The sequence below is a fragment of the Xiphophorus couchianus genome, chromosome 6 (assembly GCF_001444195.1).
Source record: "Xiphophorus couchianus chromosome 6, X_couchianus-1.0, whole genome shotgun sequence".
In the NCBI taxonomy this organism is placed as follows: Eukaryota; Metazoa; Chordata; class Actinopteri; order Cyprinodontiformes; family Poeciliidae; genus Xiphophorus; species Xiphophorus couchianus.
Genome location: NC_040233.1, coordinates 20,889,632 through 20,910,498, shown reverse-complemented (window position 1 = coordinate 20,910,498; position 20,867 = coordinate 20,889,632). Strand labels below are relative to the sequence as shown.

Below are 20,867 nucleotides of genomic sequence, written 5' to 3'. Positions count from 1 at the left end.
ACACACACACACACAACCCTTTGAACCCCTGCAGTGGAATTAAGCAGTGCCGCCACTTTGAAAGAGCCCCGTTCTGCCGTCCTCCCACTCCACCTCTCTCGCCTTTTGTCTTCCATTTCCCCCTGTAGGGTAATCTCTGTTCTTTTCCTCTCGTTCTCTCCCCTCTCACTCTCTCTGTACGTCAACACTTATTTCCTTCTATTCCTCCCTCACCGCCTCTATGTGTAGCTTCAAGTGTGGTGATTATCGAAAACCACCGAGGCTCCGTCTAGATGGTGAAATCGTATGAGACTCGGAGCCGGGTGAATATTGAACAGCCGCAGCCTTCATCCTCTCTCTCTCTTCCTGCCTTTAATTCGTTCCCAGCAGGTGAACGTTCCCTCTCTGATTCTGATTGTTGTTGGGTCGGCGTTGCTTATTTGTGACAGATGTCTTCTGCTCCTTTTGGTGCAGCAGGAGGTACTGACCTGCTTCATCATTGACGAACCTTGTTCAGTGTCTACCTTTGAAAGCCTGATGAAGGATTTAGAGACAACTTGCAGAGGGACAGTAGAATGAGATTAAGGAAATGATTTCATACACGGTTTTCATGTAAAGAAACCAAAGTTTTCCATCCCAACTTTCCAGAACTGAGTTCTTTATGTTCACAAAATATAAAACAATGAAAAGGAAGTAAGAGTGGTAGGAAGGAAGGATGCAAGAGAAAAAGGATGTAAAGCACAATAAAAGAAAAGGTTGCAAGGAAGGGATGAAGGACACAAAGAAGGATGCAAGAACAGAGGTAGTGATCAAAGAAGGAGGGAAGGAAGGGACGTAGGACATGAAGAAAGGAAAGACACAAAAAAGTATGCAACCAGAGAAATGGGGCACAAAAAAGGATGCGAGGAAGGGATGTAAGGACATACAGAAGGATGCAACCAGAGAAGGAGGACACAAAAAAGGATCCATGGAAGAAATGTAGGGCAAAAAGAAGGATGCAAGGAGAGAGGAGGGACAAAAAGGTGTTTGCTACCAGAGAAATAGGGCACAAAGAAGGATACAAGGAAGGAATGTAGGACAAAAAGAAGGATGCAAGGAAAGGGGGGGAGACAAAGAATGATGTAAGGGAGTAAGGACACAAAGAAGGATTCAAGGCAAGGATGCAAGGACATACAGAAGGATGCAAGGGAGGAACGACACAAAAGAGGATGCAAGTAAGAGAGGAGGACCCAAAGGAGGATGCAAGGGAGGATAGTAGGCCAAACTGAGGATACAAGGACAGAAGTAGTTCTCAAAGAAGAGTGCAAGGAAGGGATGTAGAACACAAAAAGGGTACAAGGAGAGGCAGTACATAAAGTAGGGAGGTAGGACACTAAAAAGGAAAGAAAAGAAAGGAGGATTATAAGCCCCCTGTCTCTTAAATTTGGATGATATTTTTTTATCGACACAAACATATTTCCATTTAGGATGTTAATAAATGAAGCATCTGCTGAACATCTGCTATTTGATTACATTTTGTTTTGCAAAGCAATGTTTGCAACTGAAAGGATTCATAATAATTTTAATTTGACTTGATCATTATATCTGTAATAAAGTCCTTGCACAAAACAGCGAGCAAATGTGTTTTTCTGGTTGAAATAAAAACGATCCCTGTGTACATGGGCTGGTCATCGGCGGCTGTTTTAGCTGGAAGAGTTAAAATTAGAGTTGGTGCAAATTGAGGAGGATTGAGGCAGCGAGTTGAGAAACAGAGAGGGTGAATTTCAGCTTATGAAATTACCTCTTTTCTGCACAAAGCAGGTGTCATTTTGGTGAGCTTTCCACGCTTTATTGCCACAATTTGGAAAAGAATAAACACAACCCACTGAGTCTTTTCAGAAAGGTACAATTTCTGTTAAATCTCAGTCAAAGACTTCTCTTTTAATGATGCCTTTTAGGATGTTTTCAAGCTCTTATAATAAAGCAAATTAGCCTGTCTTTTTATCATTGTTTGCCTCCTTTTTGCAGTTTTCAACTTCAGTATTAGTCTGACTGCAAACACTCGTACCTGTCTGTGTTTTTTATTCAAATGCAATATAAATGTTCTTTTCTGACTGCTTTGTGGGTTTAAAATAAGATCAAAGTCCAGACCTAATTATATCAATCGTTTGCAGCAGAAATTGTGGCTCCTCTCCATGAAGTCTGAGCTTGAGTTGTTTTACAAAGCAGAGCGGACAAATTGGATGTTGAGAGTTGGTAGAGACACATTCAGAAAGACCTGCAACTAGGGCTGGACAATAAATCTATAACAATTTTGCAATAGACACGTGATCAATATCTATAGAAAATAAGTCAGATAGAATATTCAGTAGTTTCACTGAAATCCGATCCAGAGTTTTAGCCGCTCAACCTCTCACTGTTGGCTAATAAAACCTGGTGGCATCAACTAACTTTCTCACTGTTTGGTTACCAAGCAACATCCTGTGAAGTAACTTGTGGTTACCTAGCAACAATCTGTTGAATTCCAGGTTTTGCCAATTGCCTCATAACTGCTTAAATAAACAACGCCATTGAGTGAAAACTGCAGCATAAAACAAGAAAGTTATGCCACTAGTTTGGCAGTATTTCACAGACTTAAAATAAAAAACTAATAAACAATTATTATTGACTAATATAAAATGCTTATACCGTGATACATTTTTCAGCCATGTCATCCAGCCTTACTTGCAGCTGTAGTTGTAGCAAAAAGTGGTTCTAGAAAGTACTGACACGTCCAGTTATGTGTTGGTTTACCACATAAAATCCAAATAAAGCAAGTTGTGGAAAGCTTTAAAAGGTCTAAACATTTGTAGAAATACTGTATCTCCATTCAGTCAGTGGTTCATGACTCTATATGTGACGTCACAGGAGAGTTTCTTTAGGTTGAGCTCTGTTTCCCTTGTATTCAGCTGGCCAAATTGCCCAGAGATGGGTCATCACCATCTGCTGTTCAGAGTTAACTAGCTCCATAGGTTATGTGCAGATCCAGCCTGGCCAGAGTGTGATCCTGAGCCTCCTCCATTGATCAAGTCTTCTACTTCCTCCCTGCTTTTACTCTCCTCTCTCAACAGGTCCCAGCACTCATCGCTGCCCCAACACTCCAAGTTAGTCTGTTTTCTCACCTAAAGCATACTTCCCACACATGCAGTCTTTTTCTTCTTCACTCGCTCGCTCCTGAACCCATTCCCCTGATGCAATCCTGACAGACATCACAAGCTTACAAGCTTGTTGCCTCTGGCACTCCAAGGATGCGCCAATGGCCTTCCACTGGCTGTGAACTTTCCCACATCACCTTTATGATGCAGAGGCCTGCATGGTTTCATGGATAGTTGAGCAGTGCGGACAGTTGCACTTGTTGTACATTAGCCTTGTTATCAATGGCTTCACCCTCCATTTAACCAAAAACGTAGCCGTAAAAGACGCGCACAATCACGCACACACTGATGGTAATGCGCTCAGTGGCCCCTCGGTGAGATAAGATTAAATTTGCGTAATGGGTCGGGCCTCATCTTGTAAAGTGGCCATCAGCCATTAGCATTAATGCAATAAAAAGCTTGCAAAGGTCTGTCACCTGAAAGCCTGACCCTTGACCTCACAGATGCGCTCAGCTAAAGACCCTTTTAAAGTGTCTGCACTGTGTGAGGTTAACAATAATCCATGGTTTAACCTCACAGGTTGTCCATGTGTTGTATTCATGTAAATATACAGGTACAAAATGCCTGTCAGAGGTTTGCATACAGCCATCATCAATCAGCTTGAAGGGCATTTATATATTCCAATGTTTTACGCAGCTCTTCTTTTAAGGATGATATCACAAATATATTCAATGAACAGGCAAAACAAGTTTTTATTTATTGAGGTTTTTCTCTAATTCTGAGTTACATAAGCATATAAATTTACTCTGAATTGTTACTTATGGAGTTAACTTTTCAATAGAATTTTCAGAGAGTCATTCTAGATGCTTAATTTTATCCATCTTTATTCGCTCCACAACAGTTCTTGTGAGGTTTGGGTTGTTCTCCTATTTGAGTCCTGGCATAAGTTCAAACTTGTGAACCCAATTTCTGTTATTAAAATTAATCAAAGTTGTATCATCATCCTGAAAAAGAGCTGTCCAAATTTTGTCAGTAAAAGCCCAAAATTTGGTAATATCCATGCCGGAGATGAGTGCATGTAAATGTAAGGCCTGAACTGCGAGTTCCTTTAAGTGCCTCTCCAAGTTCAGAAGCACAGGATGAATTTGTGTCGGTAGATTAGCAATAAATCATCCAATAACCCAATGATGAGGAAGCTAGAGAGCAGCAGGGGGGTTGTTTGAAATTAATCCAGCCCAAGCGCTCCAGGCGGGGCCGAAAGACAGCCTATTGTAGGAAAAGGGATTTCAAAGAAATGAGTTTTGGCTGGTGACCAGTCAGTTTCTTCCCTTCTCATGGTACGGAGTGACAGTGTGTCTGATCTGTAGAGGCTTGTGGGTCCCTGCTGCATCTCCACCACCACCTCTACCACTGGCCGGAGAGATGTCTGCTTCACGCTTCCTTCAAGAAGCATGCTTACCCACTCCACTCATGTGCATCTCCGTGCCAGTCCCACTTCTGTCCCCCACGTTTGGCATGACGACATCACCAAAATGTCACCAACCTGTTTTCCTGTCTCCTCATGCGTTGTTGAAAATCTTGCACTCTCCTCACTGTCACAGCCACCTCATGGTCCCACCGGCAGCCTCACTCACCTTGCGGTCTGACCGTTTGTTTCTGGGCAGGTTGGATGCCATTTCTCACTCTTTCTCTCTCTGCTCCTTCCTCCAGGAATGAGGGAACACCCACCAATTCCTGTCATTGACCTGGCTGACCACATAGAGAGACTTAAGGCCAACGACGGCCTCCGCTTCTCCCAGGAGTATGAGGTAAGAGCAAAGCTTTCCTGATTCCTCCTCTTTCAAGTATATAAATGGATTTCCTTGTATGATCAGCAAGTCCCCTTATTTCCCCCATTTTTGATCTCATATGCATGTATTCTAATGGGTTATGGGAGACTTCTTACATAGATGTTCTTCAGTCATTTTCACAACTCTATTACCAAACCCACTAGGAAACCAACACTTACATTAAATGCTGCTAGATGCTTTTTCACAAACCTAGCAGGTGGCAAGTCGCTTAAGCAATCTGTGTTCGTCTTGCTGCATCCCAGAAGAATGGGGATTTTTCTGAGAGGGTTGGGGAGGTGTGCAGGAGGTCTCTCTGCTGCAACTCGGTGAGGGATTATCTGTTGTCAGTGTTCTTCTTCGCCAGAAAGAATAAAAAAAAGAAGAAGAAGAGGGGGGAGGGAGCAAATTTGCATTTAAAGTGGTACATAGTTGGTTTGGGGTTCGGAGCATGGCTAGATGAAGAAGAGAGGCATCCTTGAATACAGAAAAACACGATTTGTCTTTTATTTATTTGCTCAGATTGTTGGATCTGTCTGCTCTAATCAGGGCTGCTCAAATGTTGGTTCCAACAAGGCGGTCGGAAAGGTTGTGGATCTTGGCTTTTATCTAGAAGCTCGTGTTCTTCCCTATATCACTGCTTGTGACCGATGTTTCTAAGTCTAGAAAAGTTGTGCTGCAGTCTAATATTTCTAGGAATAACATTAACAGCATTGGCCACAATTATTGGTATTATTGGAGTAAATTTATGTTTTATTGCAATTACGTAATCAAATTGAAAAGCATAGGTAAAATCCAGACTTTAATTTAAGTACACTTGCGCTCATACTTTCGTCACACTGCTAATACTCATTTAAAAATAAAGCAGACAAAATCTGGTCACTAGCTTAGCCAGTTAGCCTCAGATGCTTTGGACGAGGCGAAAAACTCAGAGGTAGGATCGCTGCACCTTTCACGTTAGGATGGGCATTTATCGTGTCGTTTATCATTTACCGTGCAAGATTTCTTATAAGAATTTTTATTTATCGCTGTCATGATAAATTTCAGTTAAAGATATTACTTTAAAAAAAAGAAACAATATTATTGGACGACAATCCCTGTCTATTCTGATCCAGGAGAACACTGAATACCACATTTTGATTACAAAACACATGCGCAGCTACAAAAAGCTACAAATATGCTACAGATATTTTCTGTTGCAGTAATTTCCAACAAAATGCTGAAAGGTTTTTTAAAATTAATACATTGTTTTTCAGTTGATTAGTATTTCATCTCGCAAAGCCCTAGTTCTCTTTCAAGAAAGACTTTTCCTGCCTTTTGGTCTAAAGAAAGTAGCAGTACTATAAAACTGTTAAACATGTTGTCACAAAGATTAAGTAAGAAATTAATTTGTAAAGTTGCCCAAATGAGCCCAAAACTGTTGTTACGGTTGAAGCTAACAAATCTAATTAGGTTGACTTGTTCAGCTGAACATCGAAGGTTTCCTAAATGTGTGTAGAAATAGTTTTTCTTAGTTTTTTTGCATCGCTGTAAATATGCTGTCTGCCAACAGTAACTTAGAATCTTGTCCTTGCTTAAACACTCAAACAGGATTGCAAAAGACTAATGACTAATTATCGTCCAAAACAGGCCATGTGGCCAAATTTGTTTGGCTCCGCTGGTCAAGTTGTGTAAAAAGAGTTAAAATATGTACATCTTTTCTTGCAGTAACACAAAATTATGCAAAATTCAAACTTTAATATAAAGTCTAATAATAATATGACTTAATTTATTCATTGGGCAAAAAATTCCAACATAAAAACTAATTATTAACTAAGTCCCTGTTTTGTTTTGTTTTGAAATAAATGTAATTGAAGCAAATTTCCACTCGGAAAACTTGCCAAAGATCATTATTTAGGCTTTTATCACAATGATAATGGTTTTGAAATGGTTCACAAAATCAACCGCCACCCTGGTGTCCAGTTCTAAAACCCATAGAAAACTTTTATCTTGAGCTGAAAAGAGGAGACCACAAATTCAGACCTGGTTGTGTAAAGTATTGATAGCAGTGAAACCAATAAACAATCATTTCTAAACAAGGGATTTGTAGCACACGTTACTAAAACTGATATTGTTTAATGCAAGAACTCCAAATTTGGATCTGTCACTTTGCTGTTATAATTAGTTGTTTTTGAATTCCAGTGGAAATTCATTTTGTTTCTGTAGCGCCAATTAACAGTAAACTGTCATCTCAAAGCACTTTACAAGAAAAACACCCAATAATATGAAATAAACCGAAGCATACACCAAACCCTAATTGGTTTAATGTGTATAATGTGGGACAAACTATGCAAAGATTATTTAGACCAAGTACATTTTTAATTCTAGTGTATATTTTCCCCCTTTTTTTTCTTTCATTCTTGTGATCTGCTGTAAATTTAACAGCCAGCTAGAGAGGTTATTAGGCCATGGTAAACCTCTGCACTCAATTAACCGGTTTATGTGTTGCCTCTCCAGGCCGTCGCCCTCCCGGCCCGTTGAGTTAGTTTAAATGAACCTAACCACAGAAAGGAGCCTGAATGCGTGTGGGCAATCAGCCCGGCTCTCATCCCATCCCTGCAAAAAGGGAAGACCCCCTCCGTGGCCCGGCAGATGGCCCTTCGTCTCCGCGCCAACCGAGGCGCCGTGGCAGAACTCTGGCGCTTTGTCACAGTCACGTTCGCCGGCTGCTCCCATCGAGCCGTACCCTAAGGCGCAAAATTTGTAGAGGCTTCGCCACTTCCTCTCCCCCGACACTTTAGGCAGCCTGACACTTGGTTTCCGCGGCGCCGACTCCAGTCCGCAACACGCTGAGCAATGAACATGCTGGGTAATGAGCAGAATTTGTCAATCAGGCATGGTGCAAGTTCCCAGTCAGTCTCTTTTAGATTGCCAGGAGCAACTTCACGCCACAGTCGTCATAGAGCCATCATTACGTTCCTTTAAAAGTATTTTCAGTTTTTTACTGGGAGCACCTTAGGCATCTGCTCCTCACCTTTTCTACCCAACTTGTTTGCTAGTTGTCAACCTCTCTTGTGTGCCCGGCTGTCTCCACCAGGCTCTCAAATGAGTATGACACATTTTGACAGCAAATGAAATCTTTTCCTTCATGGTGCCGAGCACAGGCACAGAAATTGCCAATGCTGAGCTCATCAGCAGCAATGGGTCTCGACCCCCACCACTCACACGGCTGAGTAATTTGTAGATGTGACGAAGGATTTGTAGCGTATAAACTCTTCACATTTTATATGTTGACGTAGACGTTGACTTCAGAAGGGATGAAGCAGTTTTCAGGGCATTTTGCTACATTTGTTGCTGCAATTTGAATACAAAAGTCAACAGAGAGAAGCTGACTACCTTTGATTTGTAAAATAGCTGAAAGTGCAGGTTCATCTTTAAAAATAAACAGAGCCAGAAATATTTCCCTCAATTTAAAAAGGAACATTTGTATATTACACAGATTTGTTAAGCACAGTGTGATATATTTCAAGTCATTTCAGTTCATTTTTAATATCACAACTTACAGCGAATGAAAATTCACAGCAAAAAGGTTCTTTTAGTGGGAAATACTGTTGGCTGGAGTGTTGTATGTAAGCAAACTGATGGAAAGTTGAGTGGAAAGAAAAGCAGAGATGGCTGCAGACTTAAGTAAGTTGTGGATTGTGAAGCAAAGCATGAATGGTTGAAATCTAAAACATGAGGCACATATCCTCAAGTTGCTTACTGAGTACTGATGTGCGATTATGTGGTGCTTCTAGACACATCAGGAATATATTAACATGGAAAAAAAGGGCTTCAGTTATTCCCATTGCTTATTCACCTTTTTTTCTACCATATATTTTCCTTCCACTCAACTTTCCATAAATATGTTTGAATACATCGCTCTCGGCATGCAGCCAGCTTCTTTAGCAATAATTTTGTGGCTTATCGTCCGTCTAGAGGGTTTCAGCAACTGTCTGCTGGACCTGTCATGTCAGCAGTCTTCCTCATGACCTTTAGACCAGAACATGGTCATAACATAACTATTAAGTGTTAAAAGCCCATTTTATTGGTCTTATATAACACCATAATTTTCTGGCAATGTGAGTTTTAGGGTTTTAGAAGCTATAAGCCACAATAAAGAGAGAAAAGTTCTTGAAATATATCACTCCGAGTGGAATGACTCTAAATGATATGAGTTTAACTTTTTTGTATTGAAATACTGAACAAATTAGCCTTTCAGTGGTATTATAATTCAAAGATATGCACCTCTGAGGTTAAGGTGATCAAACTGGGATCTTTTTACATCAAGTTCACCTGTTCTCCCAGCATGCATAGCATATGATTTTGCAATATTTTACTCCTGCATCGTTCAAAGCTGGTGGGAGTTGGGATTTGCTGTGGAAACACCAGACAAGGTTGTGGTGTGAGGAGGAAGAGTTGGGATCGATGCTGCATAGCGAGAGACATTGTGACATTATCCAACAAGGGATTGGAGGCCATCACATATCTCCCCAGGATCAATAAGTATGCAGTCCACCGTCCCTCTTCTGCAGGAGTCAAATGACGCAAGGAGAGAATTGCCTGAAACGGGAGAACGGGCGGAACAACAATACATGAAAGGCGACAGAAATAGAAAGATTAGACGAGAAGAAGCAATGAAATTGTTAGATTTCAGGCTGTAGGTGATGGCCTTTTTGGAACCGATTTAAATCAGCACAATTGGAGGTTTCTCTTCATTAACATGCATCAATAACGTCAAATGTCAAGCAAGCCTTTAACCTGATAATCCAGGAGCAGCAGCTGCAGGATAAGCAGCATTATGTCGGTTTTTCCAGCCAGATGATGAATCTTCAGAGACATGTTGAGGGTAAACAGTATTTTCTGGTAAAAAGGTTTTTGCAGTCCGGAGCTCACCTCTGCTAGCTGAGCGACAGCAGAGCAATTTTCCCTCCATTTCTCTGCCGACGTAAAACTCAAGTATCCTGTTGTGCTTCTGCCCCCCTTCCCACCTCTCCGTCTCTTTCTCATCATCATTCTGTCTCTGTCTCCCTGCTGTTTGCTTTCTGCTCCTCTTTCTCCTGTCCTCGCTCAGTCCATCGATCCGGGCCAGCAGTTTACCTGGGAGAACTCCAACATGGAAGTGAACAAGCCAAAGAATCGCTATGCAAACGTCATCGCTTATGACCACTCCAGAGTGGTCCTCACCTCTGTGGATGGTAAGAGCTCATGGAGGCACTTAAACCCTCACCAGTTGCTGTTGAGCGAGGCGGTTGTTTATTTAGACTCTACTTCACGTGCGTTAAGAGGTATTTCAGTCTGATTTCTCATAACTTTTTTATTATATTGGCACTTTTTCCATCTGTGCTGCAGCTGTTCCAGGCAGCGACTACATCAACGCCAACTACATTGACGGCTACAGAAAGCAGAACGCCTACATCGCCACTCAGGGGCCTCTGCCGGAGACACTGAGCGACTTCTGGAGAATGGTGTGGGAGCAGAGGTCCAACACCATCGTCATGATGACCAGACTGGAGGAGAAGTCGAGGGTAAGGAGAAGCACCATAAAGAGCATCATCACTTCCCTCATTGTTCAGTTATACACTAACTGGTTAGAGGTTTGATTTTACCCATTTAAACAAAATGCTCACCAGTTCACAGTTTAGTTTAGATGACACTTTTATCCATAAACAGCAATCTCCCTTTGTATTCCAACAAGAAAGCAGATCTTAACCCTACACTGTAAAAATACAAGTATTTTTAGTTTAATTTCTAGACCAAATATCTTAGTACATTTGAAATAAGCCAAAGCTAGCTTAGAAGTAACTTTTCACCCAGATATGTGAGTTCTTAATATTGCTGAAAAAGTACTGATTCCCCTGCAGATTATTTCAGTTGTAGCATGGGAAAAATTCATCTTATGAGTGAAATAATCTGCCAGTGGAACCAGTACTTTTTCAGCAAGGGTAAAGAATTAATAACTTAAATGAGCTTTTATATCTTATTGAAAAGTTACTTGTTAATTTTGTCTTATTTATTTACTACAATATTTTCTCTAGAAACTAGACACAATATACTTGGTAAGATTTTGCGTTTTTGCAGTGTTCTGCCATGTTTACTCTGACATTCCTAAATAAAATCCAGAATTGCCAATTACCTCCAAAGGTCATGCAGCTTGTTGACATTAAAGAAGTGGAGGAACCCTTTAAGTTGGCCTTGATAAAAGAAAACCTGCGTTTAGACCACAAAACCTAATCAGAGGCAAGCTTCACTATTCTGTTGAATCACAACATCATATGCACCTCCACAAACCTTGGTTTGTGGAGCCATGCAGATAACTAAACCATAACTAAGGGACAGACATTCAGAATCACAGTGGACCCTCTTTATTTGACTCCTTTAAAAACACTTACAACTGCCTGTTGTATTAGTTCAAACACCAAATATGCGGTTTTCACTGCTGTAGAAGCTAATATATGTCTAGCTTACTGCTGTTTTTGCCCACAGCCAATCAGCACCAATGAAAATGAATGGACTAAATCGACCTGCAGTAGTTGCATTGTAAACATCAGCCAATATTATGTCAAGTAGCATTGTGCCCAGGTATTGCAGTTTTCCAAATAGCATTTCCTTTTGAATATTTAGCGGGGAAAAAAGTACCATTACTGAACTGGGGGGTAGACTGCAGTCCACTGTAAACAAAAACTCCCTTGACTTTTTGAAATTTCAGTCTGCAAAGGAACTGAACTTCATAACAGAAAATTTGTATGAAGTCTGGATTTGAGACTAGAGGGAAAGCCCAACAGAACCGGTTGTTCCCCAGAGTACCTGAAAGCTTTCCAGCCATATTGGTATACACTAACTCAGTTCTGCAGAGGGACTCTTAACACCTGAGAAAGTTTGCAGACAGACAGACAGACACCCGGTCCCTGTTTAAGGCTGGATTTGTCAACCAGATCAAAGTCAGCAGAACTTCAAAGTCCACTTTGTCTGGTCGGTGTCGCTCCTCAGTCTTCTGTATAAAATCTCACTCAATGTGAAGAAACGTTGAGCTGCAGCTCTGAACTGCTGCTGCTCCATTCTCCCTCCTGTTTGTTTGCCACTTATGAAGGTAGAGATGCAACTTTGTACATAAGAGCAACACTCTCTACTGAACGGAAGCACATTTTCAACCAAATTACAGCGCACACAAGCACATTGTGGTTATTTTTAGACTTTCATTATAGCACTGGCTCCGTCGTTATTTAGAAACGGCTCCAGGAGTTCGACTCTCGATTGCCGCCTGCTTATTTTTGTAACAGTACACCGAAGGCGTCGCAGAGTCTCGTTTGTGTTGCTCTTTCTGAATTTGGTCCTCCAAAGTCGAAGAGCTCTAATCAGATTTCTAAAGTTGAAGCTTAAAGAGGATTGTGGCCCCACAGCGTTAAACACGTCCCCGCCTAATAAAAGCAAAAAACAAATGAGCGCATGACAACTTGAGGTTTCAAACTGGAACGGATTTATTTAATTACCATCGGAAATAATGCTCACCAATTCCATGGGGGGAAAACAGACAGCGTGAAGTCCTGCCAGTACGTGGTGCTTTATTAGTGTGTGCACAGCCCCCTAATGAAGGAGTCCCCAGAGTAGAAAAAATAACTGCAAGTAACAGAAAATGTAAATGAAAAAAAGCTAATTTTGAAAAACTCTAGATGTGGGTTTCCAGGAGAGTATCATCACCTGGAGTTCGTCTAGACAGAGGCTACAGGAAAGTAATTGTTTTGTCAAAGTAGATACCTAAATTGTTTCTCATCCTCCTAAAAAAATCCAATGTGTTTGATTAGAAGATTTTTATTACACATTGGCTTCATGGTGAGCACACAGGCAGATTCACAAATGCCTTTCTATATATGAAGTGTGTCTGAAAGGCAATTTACAGACAGGCTGTCTCTCTTTGATCCCAGGATTAGTCAAATTTAAACAAACATGAGACAAGTCCTGCATATTTTAGATGTTTCTGCTCCAAAACAACTAAACCAAATGAGTTTCATCATCTTCTCTGGCTATTTAGGTCCAAATCTCCCACAATGCAACGCTTGAATTACATGTCAAACAAATATATTTATATTGTAAGTAAAACTGAAAGCACATACATGAAATAAACAATATTCTATCAATAATTCTCTAAATTTTTAAATGGTATATTGAATACATCGTTAAAATGAATAAAAATAGATAGAACTTGAATTCATTGTATGTTTGGATTTATTTTATTGAATTAATTTATTGTTCTGTGCTGAATTAAAGTCAAAATATGCCACAATTAAATACATAAATAACTCTTAAAATATTTCTAGATGTAAAAATTTCACAAGAATAAAAATGAATCCAATAAATAAATCAACATTAGAATCTAAAAAATTAAATACAAGAATAATTTATTAAAATTTGTCTTAAGCATACGTTAAAAACATTGGTAATTATCTAACTACAACATTTTATTTAAAAAAAAAAAACTCAAAAATTTACTTGGGTATTTATTAAAATGACATATTTTAATAGTTGCAAACACATTTATTTAATACATTTAAATTCCTACATATGTACTAGTTATTGAATTATACCAGTTTTACAGGAAGGGACTATCTAAATATTATACGATAAATAAAAAAAATTATCTGTGCTATGAGAAAGACAAAAATATAAAATGTTTCAGTCACAAAATATGGATAGAAATAATTTTTCTACATCAAACAAAAACTAAAAGTCTCACATTTTGAAAATAGTCATCAGATTCTTTTCCAAAATACACGACTGTGGCTAATCCCAGTTTCAAACAGATGTTGCAAAAAGCCATATTGTTCAGCTTTTTAATACGTTATTTAGATCATGTTACTCTGTAAACAGCTGTGCCTATGAATCACAATTAAAGCCGTCACTCTAATGAAGAGAAAATGTTTAGTGAAATAACAATTAAATATTTGTTGCGAGCCTTAAAGACTTTCCAGAGTGAGACCGCCAACACTGTGCCAACAGCCGATTAGGCTGATTAAATTGCATCGGCACAGAAAACGTTACTTAATAAGTGGAACCGTCTTAACAAATCACATTGCAAATAAACAGTGTTTGGAAAGTAGCTAATAAAATTAAACGTCTTATAATTTCACAACGAGACAGGCAGTTGCATTCTTAGTTCTTTTAATTTTTGTTGTAGCTTATGTCACATCTGGTGCCTTCCACAATGATAGGCACTCCTGCTAAAGATCTGTTTTTACCTCATGAAGACTTGTTTTGGTCTTTTTAGTGATTCTACTCACGGTAAATATGATCTATTTCAGATGAGTAGATATTTTTGTAGCAATTTACAGACCTTCTCTTGTCTTTCCCATTTTGAACAGTGGCTACAAGAAATTGTATTACTCTAAATGTAGATGTGTGCAAGTTTAGACGAGCTGCTAGTCTTTGCAGTCAAGTGTAAAGATCTGCTTCATGCCCCATAAAAAAAGAAAAGCATAGATTACTAATTTAAAATCTCTTGATCACTTGATTAAAATTAAAGAAAGGTTGGATTTTTCTAAATTTTTCAGAGTGAAGTTCTTTAACTGAAGTCAAACAAAATTTTATTTTAAGGGTTGAAATAAACATAAAAAGTTCAGTGTTATCCATTATTTGACTTCACAATGTTAACAAAAGGTTGTTTGAGCAGCTACCAGAGGAGATGTTTATTTTTCAACTTCCTTTCCATAAATTACTCATAGTTTGCTCACTTCTCTGTGCAAAAATGCCCTCGGACGCATACTGTGAGCGAATGAGTCAACCCTCCAGCGACCAGCAAGACTTAATGCTTTATGCCAAATACTGCTGGAGCTGAACAAATACGATGCGATCTGACAGCAGGCAGATTTGGCTTCCTCTTGCACCGTCATTACAAGAGAGTAAAACTTTAAAAGGTCAGGGGTTGAAATCAGACCAGAGGTACAAGCCACTGTGTGCGTGTGTGTGTAGATCAAAGGTCTGCGGCTTCTGCAAAAGGCTGAGAAGAAGAGTTCAAAGCGAAGGTAGACGATGGCGCAGCCTGTGTGTGTCAGTATGAGCGAGTACATGCCACCGAACCTCAGACAACACAGAGATATTCATTACAGAGGTGACTGCCAATCCATATGTTTGCGGTGCAAGCAGTTCCCCATCACTCAATTGAGTTTCTCTCCTGCGAGCGCCGCCTCCGCCTCTGAATGGGAGCTGTCTCCAGGGGAGGTGAAATGTGAGCAGAAGAATTTTAGAACATTTTGTTTGTCAATTTGTAGCAGCTCGCCGAGGCAGCCAAAGTGCCTCCAAATGTCAGCTCAGCTCTGTAGCGTCAATACGATTAGTTCACCCCGCGGCACATCCCATTCCTCGCGCCGCGTCCCAATCAATGCCTTCTACGTTCTGGTCCCTGCAGTTGTGGCATTAAAAGCTTTCTGATTTGTTTATGTTTTTTTTGTTCCTGCAGCTGTTTATAATGACTCCTTATTCTAACACATTTACAAGCGTTCCCTGTTTTCGTAGCATCTCATCCAGAGCGCCTTGAACACTGGGAATTGTGACTGCTGCTTGTGCTACAAAAACGCAAAACATCGTGGAAACTTCAATAATCTCTTAAAATTGATGAAAAAGTGCTGGTCCCAATGGCAGATTATTTCACTTATAACAAGACATTTATCCCATGCTATGAGTGAAATAATCTGCCATTAAAACTGGTACTTTTTCACCAATATTAAGGAATTATTGGCTTAAAACCTGCTGAAGTGTTTCTGTAAGTTAGTTTTTGTCATATTTGAAGTGTATGAACATATTTGCAGTCGAAACTAGCAAATACTCTGTAAGATTTAGTTGTTTTTCGTCGTAAAAACACATATCTGGCAGGATAAACAAGGAATGGTTTCATATTGAAAACATCCTGAGAGGCAATGCCAATCAAACAACTTCAAATGCTGAGATAATGATGTGGCTCATCTCTTTGGTGAACTGGATTGGTGGATTGCCGTAAAACCTAACTGGAAATTGATTGTGCAGATCCATGCACTGCTTTTTAAGATGCCTTATCATTGCCTTTTGAAAACCGTTGCAACATTCCTCTAACATGCAGTAATGCGGTTCATTAATTTGAGGAGGAGGAGGTCATGTTCATGTCAAGGTGAAGATCACAGCAGCCTTCAATCTTTGCTCTAATTCTGCTGTCTCGTTGCTAAAGCAGAGAGACAAATCAAAGGTCCACTTCTGCTCATGTGTTGCCCTTAAAAAGTATTCACACCCTTTGAACTTTAATGGGATTTTATATGGTAGACCAACAGAAAGTGGAGGATAATTGGGCAGTGGAAGCGGTGGCCTTTATTTACAGTAACCCGACTGGAGAGGGGGCAGAAAGAGCAGCTAATGGTCCCAGCAGACTTACTTACAGCCTCCATATTTGGTGTTCCTGCTCTATTCCTGAGCCACGACTATAGATCCAAAATGTACAGAGTGCATTTGAATCCTCTCTTCCCCGATGCTCCTAAATAAAATACAGGTTGTGGCTGCAGTCAGAAGAGAGTATAGAACCTCATTATAAAGTTCTACAAAGGACTCCACTCGTGGTTAGTTGTTCACTATTCTTGTTTACTTGTGTTTACCGCTTACGTCATGTGGAGGCTTTATGCCCATGTCCCATACTCCATGTTTAGCACCACTTAACAGGTTAGGTGGTAAAAACATCATTTTGGATCGTTTTCAGTGTTTCCATGTGAATGAAATAATTTCTGGAAACAGTCCCATGTGGACGCTGGTGTTTTGAAAACGACAGTCCTTTCCTCTGGTTTGGATGGGGTGTAAATTAGACACAAACTCTATTAAATAGGTGATCTCTGAAGGCAACTGGTTACACGTGATTTAATTTAGGGGTATTAGAGGGCTTCTGCAGGTTTCACCAACTCAAATGTAAGACTTTTTAAGACCAATATATCCACAGAAATGTACGAAAGTCTTCCAGCCAACCAGACAATTTGCACTTACTCATGGTGGACACAAAAAAGCTAGCCAGCTCGTTAGGATTAGCAGCTGGTTACAAGTAGCCTCGTCCTTAGAATCACATTGTCCAATGAAGATGTTTACGTGCAACTCAAACTTTTGCCTGGCAGAAAAGTCCCACTAGAAAAAAAGCATACCATACACAGAATTGAAAAAGTTGGCCTTTAATATGTTAATCACAGGTATTAAATTTTGTCCTGGCAGGACAATTTAATCTTTTAAAGAAAATAATATTTTAAGGTTTTAATTTTAGGTACATAAATTTAAGACTGACAGACTGAGTTTCCTTTCACTTCAAAATTATGTAATATTTTGACATAAAATCAGAATAAATGCTTTGAGGATTGTTGTTGATCAAGGGCTGTGCAATAAATCAACGTGCTACCCCTTCATTACAGGCAGAACCAGGCATTTAGATCCACACATTCAATCCAGCCATCAGAAATCCACCCTAAAGCACGCACGACAAAGGGCTGCAAACCACCAAACAATTAGCTGATTAAAAATGATCAGAGGCCGGTTAGAGACAAAGTGGGCCTTTCTAATAATACCCATCTGAAACCCCGCTTCAAATGGAGACACACATGAGTGTGCGTATAAAAGCCTGATTCACTGGTGTACGTTGTTTCTGTGATACAGGAGCAGACTCAGAGTTTTCAGCTTTTAATTAGACAGTGGACAGGGCCTTTGATGTGACCTCTTTAATGTTTCCTCCTTGTTAATCAGCTTGATCCCACACAGCCTCTGTCTCGCCTTGTATCGGATGTTAGCAGCCCTTTCTCTCTCTCTTGCTCCTGCCAGGTGAAGTGTGACCAGTACTGGCCGTCACGAGGAACAGAGACATACGGGATGATCCAGGTCACGATGCTGGACACTGTGGAGCTGGCAACTTACAGCGTCCGAACCTTTGCCCTCTACAAGGTAAAAAACCTGCATAATCTGCATGTTTCTTGCCTCACATTTTGAAGGCTGGAGCATTTAGTGTTTTCTATAAACTGTTATTCATTTTGAACACTGAAACATTTAAATTGTCTCATGTTATATGGGAAACTACATTATTTCTGTAGGCTATGTGAGGATGGAGATTCTTATTGGATTTAAATCAGTGCTTGATTTCTGCATCAAGTCCCTGAGAGTGTGTGATGTTCAAACTGGACAGTTTGGTAATAAAGTGCAGCCTAAATTTGGAAAGCGTTATTTGTAGTTGAAACCAGATATTTAAAGATAATATTTTCTCGCTGTCTGAAGTGAAATCTGATCCAGTTTATCTTGTTTTAGTTCAGTGAGAATTATCAAAATTATTTGCATTTGCTAAATTCCAGAAAACTTAGCAGTAACACTTTTTAGACTTTTTTTTGCAACTTTCTCAGACCAATATTTAGTTTACTTTGTCTCTGCTGTTGAATGTAGAATACTATAACCACATATTATTACTAGCAGTAATAAATGGTATTATATAATAGTGAATTGAAACTGTCTTCTTTAGTTCATTTGTTATTTTTATCTCCAACATGTGGTTCTGAAAAAGTTTGAAAATTTACCTTGAAAATTCTTGACAAGTGGTTGAATTTTACTGCATTTCAGTCAGTCCAGAACATAATTTGTTGAGCCCCCCCCCCCAACAAAATGTAAACAAGACATGAAGTTGGCTGGAACAGTAATTGTACATGAGAGGTCTGAGCCCAGAATAGCTGCAGAAGGAAGAAATAAATAAATCAACCTACAGGAAAGAGACAAAGTTAATGGCATGCAGCAATGCTGGGTAATTTCATAGGGTGTGAGAGAAAAGACATAAATTTGGACCAACTTGTGCTTTTCAAATCTCGACTGTACAGCTCCTTTCAAGGAAGCAGCATGACCTTTTTCATGCTAAAAGAAATGCTTCTCGGCATGAAAACTCAAAAAGCAGCCAATTAATATCCACCGGCCTAATCCCGCCCACCTCGGCTCTCCTACAGAACGGCTCCAGCGAGAAGAGAGAGGTGAGGCAGTTCCAGTTCATGGCCTGGCCTGACCACGGCGTGCCCGAGTATCCCACACCCATCCTGGCCTTCCTACGGCGAGTAAAGGCCTGCAATCCTCCAGACGCCGGGCCCATGGTGGTCCACTGCAGGTGGGTGAAGCTGCCGATGATTGGTTCCAGTTCCGGAAAGAAGTGTGGTGTCCATTTGTGTTCAGCCCTGTTTACTCTGATGCCGCCAAATAAAATCCAGTTGTTGGTTCTAACATGACAAAATATGAAAAACCTCAAAGGGTAGAAATATGTCTGCAAGACACTGCATACTATTTTAAAGATTAAAGTAATAAATAAAGCAGTAATGGCAACGTATGTTTTTTTTTTTGGTAAAATATGCATTACCTAAAAAATGTACCATAAGCAGCCATTAAAAAAAAGAAAGAATTCTGTATTGTGATAAAAAGTAGTGCTTTTTCTTTTATCAATAGTGCTAGTTTAGTGAGTTTACATCTTGTTACAGTGCCTTGCTAAAGTATTCACATCCCTTAAGCTTTTTCAAAGTTTGTCACATTACAACCACAAACTTTAATGTAATTTACAGGAATATTTTCATGTGACATACCAACTTTAAGCAGTGTGTAAAGGGATTCATGCCTTTTGAGAGTCATTTGCAGACTTTAAAAAAATAAGAAAAAAAGCATCCACACAGCATGATGCTGCCATCACCATCTGAAAAGTGCATTCATTCCCCTCTACTCTGCTCGTGCAAAATAAAATCCAGTTTGTGGTTGTAAATATAATTGCGTCATTATTTTTTTTCATATTTAAAGTTGTGAAATGAAGCACTAAAATCCTGAAACTATTAAATATGTCACTAAATATGTTATGATTAAAAAAACACATTGGAAAGCAAAACACTAAAGTCTCAACTTCAGTGTTTGTCCTTTAACTGGCCTCAACTTTGTTTTGCTGCATGCATTTGCAGCCAGCTTGATGTAAAGGTTCATTTATACTTGTTTGTGAATGCACACAGGAACAGAGCTGTGCACCACAATCCAGAAGGTCTGCATATTTTTGCATTTGCTCCATTTAGATCCTCTGAGATGATGCACGCTGGTAAAATGTGCTGCCATTTGGCATTACTGTATTGGCTTTGCTGGATATGTGATTTTCTAGAGTAAGAGGAGCAAAAGAACACAGAGAAGGTGAAGTGTCGTTGTTGTTGTTAACTTGGGTGAGGTCCACAAAAAAAGGTGAAAAATGACCTAATTTCAAGCGCAGACATCCCACTTCCAATAGACATCGACAACAGCATTACTCAACAGGAAAGGGGAGGAGAGGCCAAGTTGGAAATGTTACATTCACAAACCGTAACCTTTCAGTCTGTCTTCAATATCCAGTGTCAAAGCATTGAAAAAAACTATTATACTTGGGAAATTCATCCCCACATTAGGATTATAAGTGTATCTGGTGCTTTTCTATTCATTGAACAGCTTTTTCTACCACACTATGTAGCTTCAGTGAAAATGGCATTAATTGCCACCCTCTGTCTCCCTCCAACAGTGCGGGCGTTGGCAGGACCGGCTGCTTCATCGTGATTGACGCCATGTTGGAGCGCATGAAGCACGAGAAGACCGTGGACATCTACGGCCATGTGACGTGCATGCGTGCCCAGAGGAACTACATGGTCCAGACCGAGGACCAGTACATCTTCATCCACGAATCCCTCCTGGAGGCCGCCACCTGCGGCAACACGGAGGTGCCGGCTCGCAACCTGTACGCCCACATCCAGAAGCTCACCCAGCCGCCGCCCGGGGAGACGGTCACCGCCATGGAGCTGGAGTTCAAGGTGTTTAAAATATGCATACACATATTTTCTCCTGCTGCTGCATTTAAAGTGCCTTGTAAAAGTATTCATTCCCATTTGAAGATGCTGTAATGGGATAAAATTTGAGAAGTTCGCTCTGTTTT

General features: G+C 40.0%; 1 protein-coding gene across 18 annotated transcripts in view; it reads left to right on the top strand.

Moving 5' to 3' along the window:
• LOC114147024 (protein tyrosine phosphatase receptor type F) overlaps positions 1–20,867 on the top strand; it is a 240,532-nt gene that overhangs the window by 204,404 nt on the left and 15,261 nt on the right. For 13 of the 18 annotated variants that reach the window (XM_028021538.1, XM_028021537.1, XM_028021536.1 and 10 more), the window contains 7 exons: positions 3,069–3,101; positions 4,803–4,900; positions 10,011–10,134; positions 10,289–10,464; positions 17,741–17,860; positions 18,898–19,052; positions 20,460–20,745. In XM_028021538.1, the coding sequence (XP_027877339.1) occupies positions 3,069–3,101; positions 4,803–4,900; positions 10,011–10,134; positions 10,289–10,464; positions 17,741–17,860; positions 18,898–19,052; positions 20,460–20,745 (992 nt within the window). The remainder of the gene's footprint in view (positions 1–3,068; positions 3,102–4,802; positions 4,901–10,010; positions 10,135–10,288; positions 10,465–17,740; positions 17,861–18,897; positions 19,053–20,459; positions 20,746–20,867) is intronic. The other 5 variants (XM_028021552.1, XM_028021551.1, XM_028021549.1 and 2 more) reach the window with 1 other exon arrangement.